This window comes from Delphinus delphis, chromosome 17 (genome assembly GCF_949987515.2).
Source record: "Delphinus delphis chromosome 17, mDelDel1.2, whole genome shotgun sequence".
NCBI classification, from domain to species: domain Eukaryota; kingdom Metazoa; phylum Chordata; class Mammalia; order Artiodactyla; family Delphinidae; genus Delphinus; species Delphinus delphis.
The window spans coordinates 28,326,755-28,344,800 of NC_082699.1; the positions used below are offsets into that span (position 1 = coordinate 28,326,755).

Consider the following 18,046-nt stretch of genomic DNA (forward strand, 5'->3'; position numbering starts at 1 on the left):
TTACATTTGAGGCAAAATAATGTTGCAAATAAAGCATTTAAAATTCTTGAATGTAAATGAGGTAGAAACCTAATGCCTTTTAAAAATAGAGTACATAATAGACAAGAAGACAGGGATACAATTATTTTATTAGTTCAATTAAAATGAATAAAATGGAAAGAGATACAAATAACTAAGAAATTAAGTACAAATCACTAAGAAATTAATTGTGTTATAAAGAATTCAACAAAATAGACTTGAATTTAAGCACAAGTTTTGTAAACTTACAGATTACTATTTGAGTTAAGCATTAAGAATAAAAATTAAAGCTTTTTAGTTCTGCAGATTAAATTTGAAAGTAGGCTGTCTTGCTAGTATTAAAATAAACTTGTTTCTTAAAATTTGCTTTATTGGATTACATCAGAAGCAGAGCCTCCCTTCTTGAGGGAGGATAAATTTCTTCTTGGGCCCATCAGAATGAAGCTTTCACTGTTCTGCCCTTCAGAGGCTGGGGTGGTCGGTTGTTGTGCTTAATGGGGACTTCTTTATCACCTTCGACATTTGATAGAAGACTGAGGAACTGTGCCAGCTTGGAGGGAGGATAAAATATTTAAATAGTCAAAAGCTATTAAATTTACACAGAACACTTTTCTTCTAGTATAATTGATGCACTGATATTTAGAAAATCAGGTTGAAGGCTGCAGTGGTTTCACAGATACGAAGGGAGGAAGCCAAAAATTCCTTCACATTTCTTTGCACTAGGCATTTGGCTTAAATTATTGATGATTGACTGGATTAGAATACCAGCTTTCTCATTCTTGGGTAAGAGACTTACCTGCTTGGTGCCTCAGTTTCCATATAGTACTATTTCATTGCATTGTTGTGAAGACTAAATGGGTCAATACATGTAAAGTTCTTAGAATGGTGTTTGGCATATGGCATATGCTCAAGAAGTGTTAGTTACCAATAGGTCACACCGCCTGCCCTAAAGTCTTGTTATGAGAATTGACTGACAAAACGTACATAAGTAACCTAATAAAAGTAGTTGCTCAATCATTGGTAGTTACTATTTTCATAATTATAAACAATAATTAATGAGATATTTTGTTGAATATTTACGAGCTTAAGTTTCAAAAAAGAACAAAAACCCATGTCAGCTATCAAAATATGCCACTTGAGAGTCACAATTCCCCAAAGTCTTAATAGTACTTCTAGTGCCAGTTTTTTCTTGTTTTTGAAACTCTTAGGAAGATATTCAACAAAGTTGGAATTTTCCTTATTAAGGCAAAAAGAATAGCAAGAGTTCTGAATCTCATATATTTTTTCTACATAAAGTAAAAAAAGTGTTTATAAATACACTTTTATTTTTGATTATTCAATAGACCTTATGTCACAAATAAACCTTTTTCAGTTGGAAGGGAAAATGAACTCTTCAAAATCTAATTGAAATAATAATTTCCCCCAATAATTCTATGAATTGAAATGGTATTCCTGCTTTGCACCTCTAATGCTCACTCATTCACCTTTGATACTCTACCTGTTCTGAACTAATACTGATGTTTCCCTTAAAGATGATCCAGATTATGCTCTCATGAAGAGGAGGATGAGTCAGAGAGCCATGGTAGGTCCAGTAATCCCGGGATGAAGGAAGGAGAACAGAGGGGTCAAAATTTGTGAATGGGGCTTTTTTGCCCTGAAAGAAAAAGAAAAGTAATATATTATTATATCATGATATAAACTAGTTGCATCATTACATATATGACATATATGTTATATTATTTGGTAGATAGATCTTAGCTAAGAAGTTAATCAATTTTTCTACTATATAGTATTTCATGACTGGTGTGTTTGTGGATATAAACAATAAAAGTAATAGAAGATTGAAAATATGCTACACTGGAATTTTGACTGAGCAATCTGCCTCCTTCTTCATTTGGTTGAAGACAAGCAAAGATTCAAAAAGTTTTTATTATCTGTATTCTTTAAAACGATAGTTAATTTCCAGTATAAAACATTTATTGCTTCTCTAGGAATGATACCAGATACTGTTCCAGTGGTAAAGATATTTATTGACATGTATATTGGTATGTTTTATCTTCATTCTATTTATTCCTATTTTCTTTTCTGATTGGTTATATTGGTGTATAGAAAATGAATTGATATTTGTATGCTAATATTTTATGTAGTCAACTTTATTAAACTTGTGTATTAATTCTGTTTTTTACCTGTTTGATTTGTATTTTCCAGGTCGATGCCAATGATTATATCCTCTGCGCTTGAGGATAGATTTGTCTTTGTTTCCCTAATATTTATCCAAAAATGTACTCTTATTTCTTTCCTTTCTTTATTACATTGATTAGGACATTTATTGTAATGGTCAGTTGTGGTGGTCACAGTTGACACCCTGGTCTTTTTCTTGATTGAATTTGAAAGGCTTCAAATATTTCACTACTAAGTTTGATGTTTGATCCAAGTTGGTATGTGATATTCTTTCTTAAGCTCAATAAGTTTTCAGAGAGTTTTCTTTCTTTTTTTTATCTTCAGGAATTGGCATTGAATTTTTATCAAATGCTTTTCAAGCATCTAACAAGTTTGTAATATGGTTTTTCATCTTTAATTTGTTACTGTAATGACTTATATTGGAAGATAGTCTAATATTAAACTATCCTTGCATCCTGGGGATAAAGTCTACTAGTTTGGAAACATTACTCTTTTAATATACTGTTGAATATGATTTGCTGTAATTGATTTTAATATTTATTTTAGCTATATTCCTAAGAACGATTAACCTATGATTTCCTTTTTGTGGTGTTCTTACCCAGTTTGGGTATTAGGTTTCATTTAATTAAATCAAAATAAAGTTTTCTGTCCTCTCATCTGAGCAGTTTAGTTAACAGTGGCATGATTGTTTCTTAAAAGTTGTGTAACACTTCCCCATAAAGTGGTCTGGGCCTAGAGTTTTCTTTCACTAGATACGATTTTTACTGTTTTTTCAATTTCTTTTTAGATTCTTGATCTGTTTAGGCTTTCACATTTTGAGTCAGTTTCTCTGCATTTTCCTAGAAATTCATCCTTTTAATCTAAATTTTCAAATTTACTGGTATAGTATTATACAGCTTACCCTTGAACAATGTGGGGGTTAGAAGTGCTGAACCAGGAGTGCTGAACCCCTGCACAGTCAAAAATCCACGTATAACTTTATGGTCATCCCTCATAACCACGGTTGTGCATCAGCAGATTCAATTAAGTGCCAATTTTGTAGTGCTATAGCATGTATTTATCAAAAAAAAAATCCATGAATAAGTGGACCTGTGCAGTTCAAACCCATGTTGTTCAAGGGTCAAGTGTACAAATTTTTCTCTTTTAAAACTTTTTACCACATCTTTAATTATGACCCAATCCCTTAATTCTAATAAATTTTTTGTATGTGTACCTTTTTTTCCATCATCAAACTTGCCAAAAGTGTGTTTTTTGGTTGTTTTTATCCAAAGAATCAGCTTTTCATTTTAGTAATAAAATTTTACCTTGTATATATTCATTTTCTTTCTTATTTTATTAATGTTTTGCTTCATCTTCATTAATTATTTCCTTCTATTTTCTTTTCATATATTATTTTTTATATTCCTGAGTTGAGTGCTTATTTATCTTCAGACTTTCCACTTTATAATATATCCATTTGAAGATTAATTTTTTTAGACTCAACATGAACTAGATTTATTTTATATAAAAATACAATGAAAGAAAATGACATATCTCTGACATATGATTTAACTATTTGCTATTAAAACAGTAAAGCTAAGGTTAAATATATCATAAAATCCATCTTTTTTTCTTTTTTTTTTTAAGCTGACTTGGGGAATCATGGTTATCAGACACTGCATATTAAAGGGATTTTAAAACAATACCCTTAACTTCTGTATTTTTGTATTGATAAAAATAAAGATATCTTTCCCCATGATGTAAAAAATTCACATTTTAGTTGGTTATAGTTTTTAAACAAATTTGAATAACTATGAAACCCATTCTTCTACAGGCTTCATCCTGCCAAAATAGATGACCAATAACTATGAAAAACAAAACTAAAATAAAACAAATATCTGAGTCAGAGACCTTTTCAGAAGCAAGGAACATCTAAGTAGTACCTTGATTTTCAGATTGGTAGTTTGTGCTTCGGCCTTCCTACTCCTCACATTAAATATGCAATTAAATGACTTCTGTAGTTCTGCAGATTCTTGTTCTCTGATTTAAACTAACTTAATTAGTCTATTTACCTTAGTTTTAACTGCTTTTAGGGCATCAAGTACTTTCTGCAGGTTTGGGTTGGCCTGACCCACCTGGAGATTAAAAAAAATAAAGTGTGAGATAAAAATTGTTATCAAGTCAAATCCTATTTATTTAATTTTTTTCAATTAAAAACAGTAACTGAAGAAAAAATATGCAAGTCAAAATATCGGAATTTAACAAAACTGTAATACAAAAACAAACCTCCTACTTTTTGTTCTATTAATTATAATTAGTACAATGAATGTCATGTTGTTAGTGTTCAATAAAGGTTAACTAGAATCACTATAATTCCAAAAGTTAGTCACCCAAATATACCCACTTTAATAATAACTTCCCTATAGAACTTTTCAGGGACTCTCCTACAGAGGATGTGAACAAATCTCCCATTTTAAATATCAATTGAACTTTCTTTATGGGACAAAAATCCTCTCAATATATTTTTCTTATGAAACATTAAACTGATAAACTCCTGACTCTATGAGGTAGGAAGTTTAGAAGAAAGAGACTTTGGAAGAGCTGAAAAAAAAATTAGCTACACCTTCAACACCTTCTCATTTCATCTCTACCTGAAATTTATTTCTCTCTTCAAGTGGGAAAAGCCAAGAGAAAACAAACTAAAATACACTAGGGAACTGTTCGTTCACCTATGGTCAGCCATTAGTAGAAGGGGAACTTTCCAAAAAGAAAAAGAAGGACTCAAATATTCTTTTGTCTTATTTCATCCTATTTTGAGGTCTGATTGGTAAGAAATAGTTTTAGCAGAGCTCTGTAACTCTCTATAACTCACCTTCATCAAAACACCAATAAGTGCCAAACCATCAGCCTGTGAGGCAGCTTCAGCAAAGCTGGAGTACTTTGCAGAATTCCAATGAACTATATGAAGCTAAAAATGACAATGTGGTTGAGTAGTTATTTATACCATTGTGAAAGTAAAAAGTAAGTTAGACATTAACTTGTTAATATATAAAGATATATCTTGGCTTTGATAGATAAAACTTATGTGACCCTTCATCCAGGGCATGGAAAGGGCTATGTTCTCACTCTTAAGAAGAGTTATCTGTGTGCTGAACAGAGTGGGCAAATGCAAATACTGGAACCAGTAAATAAAATGTCTTTTCTCACAATATCATAACTATTAAATATTACTCCTTTTTTTAAAAAAAACTTTGGTATAAGAAGATCAGGAATTCTGGCTAACTAGTTTGGGGACAAAAACTTAATTTTCTCTCACTTGAGGTACTTAGTAACTTTATGAGAAGGGGTTCCTGAAGTATCTGGAGTCTTGGCCAAGGACAGATTCTCTTGAGCATATCCAGACACATCTCAAGCCAACATCTCCAGCCTAACCTCTCTGTGGAACTCTAGACTTGTATACCCAAGTATGTGTGTATGTCTTCTTGATACTTTCTTGATATCTCCACATGGATGTTTAATATGAATCTCAAACTTAATATGGCCAAACTAGAACTCTTGACTTCCTCCTTGCCAGACCTGTTTTATTTTCCCTTCTTAGGAAAAGGCACCACCTTCCATCTAATTGCTCAACCAAAAAATACAACAGTTGTCATTAATTTCTTACTTTTCTCTATTTATCAACATCCATCTTTCAGCACATCTCATAGATTATACCCCTTCACTTGGTTTACAACTTTGAGTCTTTTCATTAGCTGCTGATTTTCTCTGGGGTGTCCTTCCCCATAATCTTTCAACAGCAGTATTTTGACTTGAATTGAGGCTGAACTCAAATGCCAGTTCTGAAAAAATCCTTTCCTGACCACCCAATGTAAAGTGATCATCTGGTCACTTGTATCACTCTAAATCAAACCAATTCTCTCCATGTCATGTATCCCTTCCCTTCCCTTCCCTTCCTTTCCCTTCCCTTCCTTTCTCCTCCCTTCCCTTCCCTTCCCTTCCCTTGCCTCCCCTCCCTTGCCCTCTCTTCCCCTGCCCTCCCCGCCCCTCCCCTCTTTCCCTCTTCTTTGTCTCTTCTCTCTCTCTTTCTCCCCACATCTCCCTCTCTCCTGCTCTCCCTTCCATCCTCCATCCCACCATCTGTCATATGTTGAACTTTGTGGCTAAGTGCCTGTCATCTCTACCCTGGATTAATTTTATTTTTCTCAAATTAAATGAGAGAATCACCAGTTTATATTTCTTAAATACAACCAAATGTCCTCCCCCAAAGATGTTACTAATACTAATTTAGGCTTTCAGCCCATTTGATTTTAGTCCACCTTCAATTTTATGAGGGAGAAATAGGAAAAATACATTTAATGGATTTCTGCAACATTGAAAGTTATTAGCCTGGCTTTACAATGTAACATAAAGTAAGTTATATTTGTATACTATTCCCAAATCCTCTATTAAAATGAAAAATGCATAACTCTGTACCTAACAATCTCTCTTATGAAAATTTGCTCTACATAATTGCTTTCACTAGGGTGTAAGATACATGTACAGATGTATTTATTGCAGCATTTTTTTTTTGGTAAAAGCAAAAAGAACAGAACAAAAAGGAAAAGGCATTGTAATTGTCCATATGTAGGGCTCAGCTAATAAATTCTAACATGCATACACTGAAATATTGTACAGACAGTAAAAGAAGAGGTGCAATTAAACCTACAGACTTGAAAAAATGATCATGATAAATTGGTAAGTGAAAAAAAAGCATGTTGGAAAACTATATGTATTACGAACTCATTTTATAAAAGTAAAATAAAAAAGCCAACCAGTCTATATTGGTACAAATGTATTGTATATTCATACATATGAAGAGCAAAAGTTCTTTGTTTTTAGTCTCCCATACCCTCTGTTGACAGTTTGATGCAAATGTTCTTTATTTTTCCATGGATATACAGACAGAATGTCTTGAATTGGATCACAAACTTCCATGTGGGGGTGAATCAAGAGGCCAGAGGGTAGTGGCCTGAGCCAGGGAACCTCAAACCCTCATCTAGAGTATGCTACTCTGTGATGACTCCTGTGATTAAACTTGCACTCTTAGTAGAGACTTACTGAAGTGTTCCAGCCTAGCTACACCTATGCTACTGGTGTGTCCAAACTTGAACATTTAAATAAGAAGAGAATGATGGTGTTCTCCATTTGGGGGTTGGAGTTTTAAAAGGAGAGCAGCATTTCCCCTTGAGGCTAGCCTGACATCAAGATAACTTTTCAAGGCATTCTGAAATGAAAGAGTATTCTGGGGTTCATGAGTCTGACTCCAAGTTCACCTGCCTCTTTCACATGAAAATTTCCCTCTATTGCCAAACACAGTGTGTCTGTATTTTATTTTAATGGAGCCTGGGAGTGCTTTTCAGGGACCAGAATGCTCATTCCTTTGGAGCTATTATAATGGAGTCTTATAAGGGAGCTGCTTCTGGGAGGACTCTCAGTGTAGTTCTCTCTCACTCCTTAAGCTACCTTACCTCTGCAGAATATTTGACTCCATCCACCAAGTGCTCAGAACCATAGTCATCTTTGACACCCCAGTGAAAATGGAACTGATGGAGCCTATAGCTTTCAGAGAGAGGACCGCCTTTCAGCACTAGAAGAAAAAGGAAATTACTGTTACAATCATAAGCTCCAGCTTATCTTTGCATTTAATATAAACTAACATTAAATTGGATTGAGTAGAAATGAAAACAAACAGTAGCGCCAAAGTTTCCATCTTGTTGGTTTTTTTCCCCACATCCACAATGATGGTCTTCATATGTATGGTGCACCCTACGATAGTGCATTAATTATATGTAATTCTCAGCACATGAGCTGTAATTTTACCTTTTTCTGCCTTTAAGAAAGCATATTGGAAAATGAGTGAATTATATGATTACAGGGCTTTCCTTGAATCTGCTTTAATTTGCAAGTTCATTCATTCATTCTTTTAACAAAGACAGTAGTGGGCAGTATGCATCAAGATCTTTAGTAATTTATTTTTAGTAACAAATTACTCAACACATACCTTGTAACTGATCAAGACACAAGAGGGTATCTTGACAGCTTTGTTGAGAATCCCTAGCCAGGGACCAAAAGAATATTCCAGCAGAACAGTAAGGTCACTTTTAAAATTCTAACATTGAATGACCATGTTTCTTTAGAGAGTCTATCCAATCATATGATTAATAAAACACACATAATACCAGACCTAATCCTAACAATGGACATAGCTGCAAGGTGTCTAAAATTTAGGCTCATAACCTTGTAGGAAAGTGCTAAAACAAATTTTGCCTTTTGTCAGTAGAGTTGTTTTATGGAATTGTCATTTAATAAATTATTCAGTAAACAGTTTTGAAAATTTTACTATGTGCTAGATTCTGGGATATGAAGATAAAAATTCAGTCACTATGGCCTAGTAAGGAGAGGGGAATATAGACAAGTATACTTATGCACAGAATTGTTCCATGCAAGATGCACACAAGACCATTTTCTTACTGGCACTTCACAGTTACGGACCCATTTTTCTGGTCACACAAATAAATATATTCTTCACCTCTGTTTTTCTTCCCTAATAGGATCCTCCACCCTCATCTCGATTAGAAAATATTTGCCTTTTCAGTTTTTATATTCATGATGGTCCATAGACCTTTTTGAAAAGCTACTGTTTATTCAGAGGGTGTGAAGTGAGCAAAAAGACATTGGAAACAAGAAGAAATGGAATAGTGTCCCTGAAAAGGAGAGGGACTGAAAAAAGACAGATCTGGGAGTCCCCAAAATCATCTTTACCACTTGTAAATTTTCTAGATATTCAAGATGCCTCACCAGATTCCAGCAACATTACACATGTGCACAAAAGACTGCAGATGGTCTTTTGTGTTTCTTAAAGCCTTATTGTTTTAATTTCCCCAGTAAAGTCGAAGAAAAATTAGAAGGGTCTTTTGGCTCACCTGATCGATTATCATTGTCCACAAAGTTTATGTGGAAGGAATGTCCCACATTGACGATTTCTTTGGCTGTGTCTGGACTGTAGGAGACACTGATAGGTTTGAGAGAGGCATCATGTTTGGTTTCACTGGTTTTGATGTCGATGGGAGATTGGCTATTTCCATTTGCGATGGGGTACAGCTTGCCCCACTGTTCAGGACCTACCAGGACAAACATACACTTACAATCAAAACTTGATCAAATCCAATGTTTTAGGAATATAACTTTGTTTATTAGATTAGGATTTACTGAGGATCTTAAATGATATTCTGTTTAACTTAATGGAAATTCAGTGTTTGAGAATGCCCCTTTTCTATGCTATACTATAAAATGGTGTATTTGTCAATACAAATAATATGCTCATAGTCTGTGGGATCAGACTATACATATTTTACCTTTATAGCAATAGATTTCTAATATACACATATGGAGAGAGAGACAGAGGGAGAGAAAGGAAGAGAGACAGAATGCATTTTGTAGACAACAATGACCCAAAGGACAACTGCTAAGAATACATGCAGAGCTATTATAATTCAAAGTCAGGCAAACCAAACCATTAATCTATGACTACATAGGTACTTTAAGTGCTCAATATCTCTTTTATTGGAAAAGGGAAGAGGCTGTTATTTGATCTACATGAACAGAAGAATGTTTACCATTTTCACCATCATATCCCCAGTCAGGACTTGCCATTATCTTCTACTTAGTTTTCTTTTTCTGAAAACAAAGATAATACCTGAAATAACTAACTGCAACTGAATGTGCAGTAGACAACTGAAACCACAGTTTGTGGGGTTTTATAGAACCGTCTCTGTCCTTAATAGGTTACTATTTCATCATCTCTACCTATCAGGAAGTATATGCATGTAAAAAAAAAAAAAAGATATTGTAAAAGAAGCCCACAAGGGTAAGGTCAGTTCCAATTGTTTTATTTTCTTATATTGTAAGAGAGAAATATGGAAATCTTAGCTTTTATAAAAGCAAGCACTCTTTCTCTCATGTTAGTAGAAGATATGGCTGACTATTATCATATATGATTCTTTGAATTTCTAACTGAAAATGACTGTGCACTTGAGATTTCCAATTTTTACCCTTGCTGGACACTTAAGCAATACTAGCAACAGTAATTTAGTAAGAAGTATAATTTGCATGTTTACAGGCTGATCAGAACAAGTATCATGATGTTAATTTAAAATCAGGTAACAGAATCATTAATTATTTGTAATATATATTATTCATAATGGTACACTTCAAAGACACACATGATGAGAATAAAGTCCATTTTTAAAGGAGTTGGTATTCATAAATGGAGAAGATTTTATTAATATTGAAATTAAATATGTTCCAAAATTTATGTTACACATCAAATACAGGTCTACTGGAATAGAAGGCTTTCTTCTGTATAGTTCTATACAATTTATAGAGCACTTTCATATTATTTTATTTTACCATCACCACTACACTCATAAATCCTATACAGTGAGAATTATCATCTTGTGGCTGAGAGATGTTGAGGGTCTTCACCACAACTAGCAAGAAGCCAAGAAGCCAAGAAGCCAAGACTTGAGCCTCCAAGTCCAGTTGTTTTCTTTACTACACCTCTGCTGAATGCCACACTGGGTGAGCTATGAGGTGGATGATCCCTAATTCTCTTTCTATGCCCACAATTCTCTTAAGTCCAATTTAAGCTTGGACCAAGGTGAGACTTGCCACCTGTTGAGTGATGAGAAGATCTACAGAACTTTTCAAGGAGGCAAAGAAAACCAATTAGTATGTGTCAGACTGCCTAGGTCCATATTTCCAAGGCTCTAAATGTGCTCAGAGGAAGCAAAATCAGAAAATATAAGCTTCCATAGTAATGACTGATTTCCATGCCTTGGTAGTCATACTTCCTTTCACACTCTGGAATTTTCTGAGTTACCTAGGCTTTCTGAAATAAGTGAATCTGGCACAATTTTTAGCAAGGCTGACCAGAGGCACATTGTTTGTCCCTTTTGGCTAATGATAGCCAACTAGCTCAGATGCAGATGGACTATGTATGGCTCTTGAACAAAGTCGGAAGAGGCCCAAGCTTCCATTCCACACTTTAGTAGACAGAAGAAACTATTACTTAAAAGGGAACTTTTTTTAAAGGTACCATTTATTAAAGCTCCAGTATTACTCAAATGCTAGGCTAAACAGTTTATATGCAGTAATTCATTTAATTCTCACAATAACCAAATTAGGCATTAAAATGTGTATTCCACATAAGAGGAAATTGAAGGCAATTCCTCAGGGTTATGCAAAGCTTGTAAGTGGCTGCTTATATCTTACAAGCCTAGGGTTTAAACTTAGATCTGTCTAACTCCAAAGTTTGTACTCTTTCTTAACCTTCCACTATCAACAAATGCCCGTTGACCTCAACTTGATTCTGTTTTCTGGAGGATTGGATTGGTTAATCTGGTCTGGTCTGGCTTAAGATGACAAGTAGTCAGACTTGACCCTTGGGCTACTTCATTCTAGACCCAGAGTCTCAGGTTGGCCAGAAGCTCATGGAGTGATAGAAACAGGCTACTCTTTGCCAGATGCCTCCTAATTGCTACTTTGTTAAAAGTAACTTTAAATCAAACTACTATATTAATCAACCTATTTGGAAAAAAGGACAACTTCCTTTTCATTACATGATTATGTGATAATTCATCACATGAATATTTTAACATACATATGGGATTGCATTTTATTTAAAGTTTTAGGCACTAAATTACCTTGAACCCTAACCATTATGACCCTTTATTCCATTATGTACCCAGGGTGTGTTTGTGTACATCTACAAGCAGAAAACTATATAGAGAAAGGATGTAAAATTTAATGAGCACCTATGGTTTAAGTCCTAACATAACACTCCTCCCATTTACTTTTATTCCTCTTTTTCTGCTTACAAACTTTGCCTCTTTCAGCTTAATATCTGTACTAAATCCAATATGTCTCACTTTGTGTTCTCTTTACTTTCACCTGTAGTCTCCTCACAGTATAATTTTCTAGGCCTGTGATCTTTGGACTGCTTTTGCATACCAAGGAGTTCAGTCTACACAGCCTCTGCTCTTCTAATCTAAACAGTTTATTCCCTAAAACCATCAAGTATATAAACACATATTGAAGAAGGCTTTTTTTTCCCCTGTTAGAATATTCCAAATAAATCCGTATGTACATGGAATTGAATCAGGAGCAAGTAGGCTGATGGAAAAACCTATAGTTTTTAAAAAAGTAATGTAAAACTACGTAAATAATTTTGATAGAGAATTGGCTGATTGGTAACTCTTAGAAGTATCAAGTTATATGCCAATTATATGTCAATAATATGGAAAAAACAATTGTAGTACTTTAAATAGAGATTTTTAAATGTTGAAAGAATGATGTGCAGAATGTTTAATTTTAATAATTACATTGGTTTAATTTGCAAATTTGATGAAAATGTATTAATGGGCTGAGGGTAGAAGGGAAAGAAAGATTTCTTTCTTTACCTTATGAAATGGAATTTTAAGAGGCCAAATATTTACTGAAAAAAATATTTAAAGATAAAATGTTAATATTATCTTGCCCTTTAACCATATGCCATAATTTTATCTCTTGGCCTTCTTTCACAATACATAAAATTCTTGCAACAAACACACAAGCAAAAAGAATTATGAAAAGTGATAAAAAGATTTACTATTATTATTAAGGAGAGCTATTTCACCGTGCACTCATCTAGGGGTACTGGAGAAGGCTAGAAAAGACTTTTGTTCATTGAATAATTACCATCTGTCAGATCCTTTAAAATAATGACTTAATTCAGTTCTCACAGTAGACCTAAGGGTTAGGTTAGTCTCACCCCACTTTTAAAAGGAATAACTGAGGCTCAGAAAATTCAAGAAGAGTCAGGATTTGAATCCATTTCTGGTTACCTCTAAAACTCATAAGTGCATCCTCTTCTCTATTTTATTACACCACCATTTTACCAGGCTGTCTATAAAACATTTGCTTTAAAGTTACTTAATAGGACTTCCCTGGCAGTCCAGTGGTTGGGACTCTGCTCTCCCAATGCAGGGGCTGAGGGTTCAATCCCTGGTTGGGGAACTAAGATCCCACATGGGCCTGTGGCCAATAAAATACATACATACATACATACATAAATACATAAAGTTACTTAATAGCTTATTACATTTATTTATTGAGTAGCATCAACTAACTTTGTTGAAGATTTTTTAGTGCCCTGAAATGTTTTCAAAAAAGCAGAGACATTTTCTCAGTGTTTTACAAAATTTGAAAACCATGTTTAGCTAATTTTAAATTATATTAAGCATTTCTTATATGAATTTTTTTCCTCCTAATCTCTTAAATGAACATTTTCCTCTGATTCCTACTTCAGTCTTTTAAAACTGAAAGCATGAACTCTTATGAAGGCAAGTAAATTATGATGAGTTTCAAATTTAAATTTATAATTAAAAAATAATTCTTTGGTATGGAAGGAACTAGGAATGTGAAACAGTGCTGTGTCTAACTATGGTAGAGATCTGCTAAATGCCACTGAAAAGAAATTCCAAAAGGCAATACAGTTCTATAATCCTTAGCATTCCATAAGGTTAGGTGGCTTCCCTGGGACCCATATTTTCCCTAAAATAAGGAAATATACACAGTGAAAATCAAGTGTCATGTTTATTAAATTTGGCATAACTCTCACTTTGCTCCCTAATTTCCCTGCTTCTCCAGAATTGATATTGTTTAGAGTGACAAGAGAAAGCTTATTTCTAGTGGAGAAGTGGGTCATGGAAAATGGTTATATTATCTTGTACATTTCTACAGTAAGACAATTGGAAATTCTGCTGAATCAGTTTAAATGGCAGGATGGTTTATCAGGATTTCACAGTTATTATTTCTTCCAAACTGGTCTTTCTCTCCACTTGTAACAAGATGTCTTACGAACTTTATTCTTTCCAGTGGATGTCTTTGTCTCCATCCATACCAAGCTTGTTCCCATTTTAGTACTTCTGCACTTGCTGTCCCCTCTGTCTGGATGCCTTTGTATCTAGATCTTTACACAGGCTCACATTTCACCTCCTCAGAGACAAGTTTCCTGATGTCTAAATTTAATATATCCCTGCTTCTCAGTCCCTCTATTAATTCAGTCTGTCTTCTTTCTTTCATAGCATTTGTTGCATCCTGAAATTATTAATTTTTTTTGCATACTGAAATTCATTTATTTACTTGCTTAATATCTATAACCATCTCTATAATGATACCTGGATAATGATGGACCATTTTATTTTTTTAAATCACTGCATGGAAAACAGTGGTGTTCAATAAATACTTTAGAGAGAACAATTAAGTGGTCATTTTAAACTTCAATTATTGTATTTCTATAAAGACTTAGAAGAAAAAACACTCATCAGGGACTGCACCCACCCAAACGTACTGGTCTGAACTCAGGGGTGTGTGAATGAGTTTTGCTGGAGGTGAACTCATGTTCGTATTTGGAACTAAGGAAAAAGAGCCTTTCCTATCTCAGTTCTATTAATGGAGGAATGAAGAGACCCGTCTGTGTCTGTCAGTCATTGCTGGGAGAGTAAGAACATTGGTCTTTATAAGTGTCAACTTTTTTGACACTTTGTAAGTATTGAAACTTAACTCTTGAAATGTGGTTTGAACTTTTGACATAGAAATTTCACAGATCCATAACTCATGGATTTTATTACTGTAATAAAAGAAAAAATTTCAACCTTATATTTCCTGCCTTGGAACATTTTATTTTTATTTTTGAAGACAGTTTTAAAATTCACTAGTGAATATTTTTTATTAACCTAGTCAACTCTACATAGGTAACTATTTTAACCCACAGCATAGAGGCATTCAATTTCTTACAATTTCTTGCTTTTGAAAACATGACATTTTAAATATACCTAGTTGATTGTCATACGTATTGAAATTACTGGTTGAAGTGATATATACTGAATACACTGAAAATATAGGCTGTGTACTTTAAAAAAATTTATTTATTTAAAATTTTTTTGAATTTTTTTTTTTTATATAGCAGGTTCTTATGGCTTGTGCACTTTTAAGCTAATTGTTAGGAGTCTCTTCTACTGGATGAATGGGTAACTTGTGCAGATTAATTGTACCATCTTTATATTTATTTTTTTTTTTTTTTTTTTTTTTTTTTTTTTTTTTTTTTATATATTTATTTTTAAAACAGACAAAATAATATTTGTCTTATCTCCTATAACTGTTTAGGGAATTGATGAGCTCCTCTATAACAGATGACATAATTAAGCAATATTTTTCATCTTAAAAGAAAATAACATGCATAATCCTTAATAAACCTTAAAATACTGCACAAATGTAAATGATTAACTTCAGACTCAAAAAAAAGTTTGATTTTAACTCTCAGATAAATACATAATATAAATACACGAAATAAAATAAAATAGTTCGAGTGATTGCATGTGGCCTGAAATTCAAACAATTGAGTGAAAGACATCTGCTTACCACAGATTAAACTAAATCCCACAGGTAAACATGAAAGGAGATAAATTCTCAAATGTAAATATTAAGGGAGGTGAAGGTCAGTCACATCAGTCACCTTATCTTAAGATGTTTCATGCAACCTTTGTTGGAGTCCATCTACCTAAAAGTTATCCGAAGATTTAAAAACATTTTCTATTGACTCCCCCAAATAATTCTGTTAGCTCTCAAACCCTTCTGTCAAAGACTAGATTTCTAAAATACATTTGCAACTGAATATGTCCTCTCTTAATCCCGTGTTTCTTAATGTACAATCTGTAGATCACCTGCCTCAGATTCACATATATGTGAATTAAAATGCACATGCATGTCTCATCCACTCCCTTACTTTTGTGAGATGACCTGATGCAATTTAGATTGCTAACGTGTATCAAGCTCTGCTGGTAGGTATTGGTAGCCATTTTAGACGTATCCGGAGGCTATAGGAATCTGCCTTCACAATCTAATTACTAAAGATATGTTTCAATGAAAGCAAGTCTCTGATCAGACTCCCTCCATTGTACATTCATTAGTAGCAAATTGGCACAAAATAGTCATGTGACTTGTCTGCAGTTTCAGGAGGGCTTGCTGCAAGTGAGGCTCATCACCCAGCACCTTGAATGAAGGACTCACTTCAAACACGCTTTGATGATATCAGGACTGGTGATCTTTGTTGTTGGTTCAGACGGCTGGGTCCACTGGGGCCCAATGAGGCCTAGACTTACATACTACATCAATGGCATCCAAGTGTTGTACTTGTCCACTCATATATCTTGTTCATGTTCTAGCAAATTTTCTCTAGTCACTTATTACTCTTGATACCACTAATTTCATGAGCACAAAATTATTTCTAACATCCTTTATAGTATATAACTAACCTTTCAGTGTTGAGTTAGCTGTAGATATGATAAGTAGTCATTCTGAAGATCCTAGGTCCTGATTAGGATGCTATTATGCATTCCTATTAAGCATTAGATTATATTAACAAAGACATTATTAATACTGAAGTAACGCTTACTGAATCAAAATCTCTTCACAGGAGGCCTGAGAATCTGTTTTAATGAACATTCCAAGGTGACATTTTAAAACACATTTGGACAGTTTTACAAACACTCTTTTAAGTGGAATGTCATTTTCCTCACATGCCTTCCTCTTTTAGGAAGAATACCAAATATTAGCAGCCACTTGAAAAATTATTTACTGTTTTACTAGTTTTTATCCTCATAAGATTTTAAAAATCCTTTAATGCTTTTACTAGTACCTGACTCCAGAGGAGAAAATCTTTTTTTCATTCTTTTTTTTTTTTTGATGCTTTTTTATCTGTTGGGTCAATGTGCTAAGAACAGGGTGGTGACGTTCTCTGCAGGGGTTTTTGAATCAAATGCTCAAGTCGGATACATGGTTAAGTGAAGACAAGCATAATAACCAAATGCCTTTTAGTAGTGGAAATATCCATGCCTACATGCAAGAGGTTGCCATTTTAGTTCTCTCTTAACTGATTCCTGTCCTAGTCGGGCTACCAAAGAAAAGTGGCAAGACCAGTAATTGAAGTACCGGTTTGCAGAATGACTCAGAGTGTACAAAAGAAGTACATTACAGTGAACCCCTTTACTGATCTTAAAAGAGTGATTCACTTTGTTATAAAGCAGAAACTAACACACCATTGTAAAGCAATTATACTCCAATAAAGATGTTAAAAAAAAAAAAAGAGTGAATACAGACACCTAATGTGGATGAAGCCATAGCTACAATCCTCCTTTGGTCTCTAAAGACTTTCTTTAGAGTCACAGCTATTTTCAGGTGTTAGCATTAACTAAAATTTGTCTGTCTAACCTAATTTCTCTGAGTCATTCTATTTCTTTATTGTGAAGTGGGTTAATGATTGTACTCACCTTGAAGGTTTTGCTTTTTTATGAGGATTAGAGATAAAGGCACATAGCAGATGCACAGTAAAACATAGCTATTATATTTTCACTGAGTGTACTACTAATAATGGAAAACTGCATGGGTTGTGGTTAAATTGGATGGGAGAGTTAAATGACCCTGAGAGTTGAGGACACAGGTCTGTGTCAGAACTTCCAAGACTTTGACTGATGAAGTATATTAGCTAATCAGCTAATCCTCCCTAGGGTTTTTTTTTTTTCTCTAAGAAATGGGTAAGAAATAAATGGAATGATTATAGATGCTTTTCAAGAAAAAACCCTTTCTTCTAGAACAGGCCCATAGAAAGGGGTTTTTACTCACTGTAATTATACTCACATGATCTTACTTATAACTTTTAAGAAGATTGTGAGCTGAGTAGAACAAATGTTAGTATCCCTCTTTCAAAATGAAGAAAGAGGCTTTCACAGAT

The 18,046-nt window shown here is 33.9% G+C and overlaps 1 protein-coding gene across 3 annotated transcripts in view; it reads right to left on the minus strand.

The window, feature by feature from the left end:
- Window positions 1–351: 351 nt before the first annotated feature.
- The window catches only part of CA1 (carbonic anhydrase 1), a 47,042-nt gene continuing 29,347 nt past the window's right edge, over window positions 352–18,046 (minus strand). For all 3 annotated transcript variants that reach the window (XM_060035195.1, XM_060035196.1, XM_060035197.1), the window contains 7 exons: window positions 9,834–9,894; window positions 9,141–9,338; window positions 7,686–7,804; window positions 5,051–5,146; window positions 4,251–4,313; window positions 1,517–1,672; window positions 352–568 (listed from right to left, as the gene is read on the minus strand). In XM_060035195.1, the coding sequence (XP_059891178.1) occupies window positions 452–568; window positions 1,517–1,672; window positions 4,251–4,313; window positions 5,051–5,146; window positions 7,686–7,804; window positions 9,141–9,338; window positions 9,834–9,870 (786 nt within the window). In that variant the 5' untranslated portion in view covers window positions 9,871–9,894 and the 3' untranslated portion in view covers window positions 352–451. The remainder of the gene's footprint in view (window positions 569–1,516; window positions 1,673–4,250; window positions 4,314–5,050; window positions 5,147–7,685; window positions 7,805–9,140; window positions 9,339–9,833; window positions 9,895–18,046) is intronic.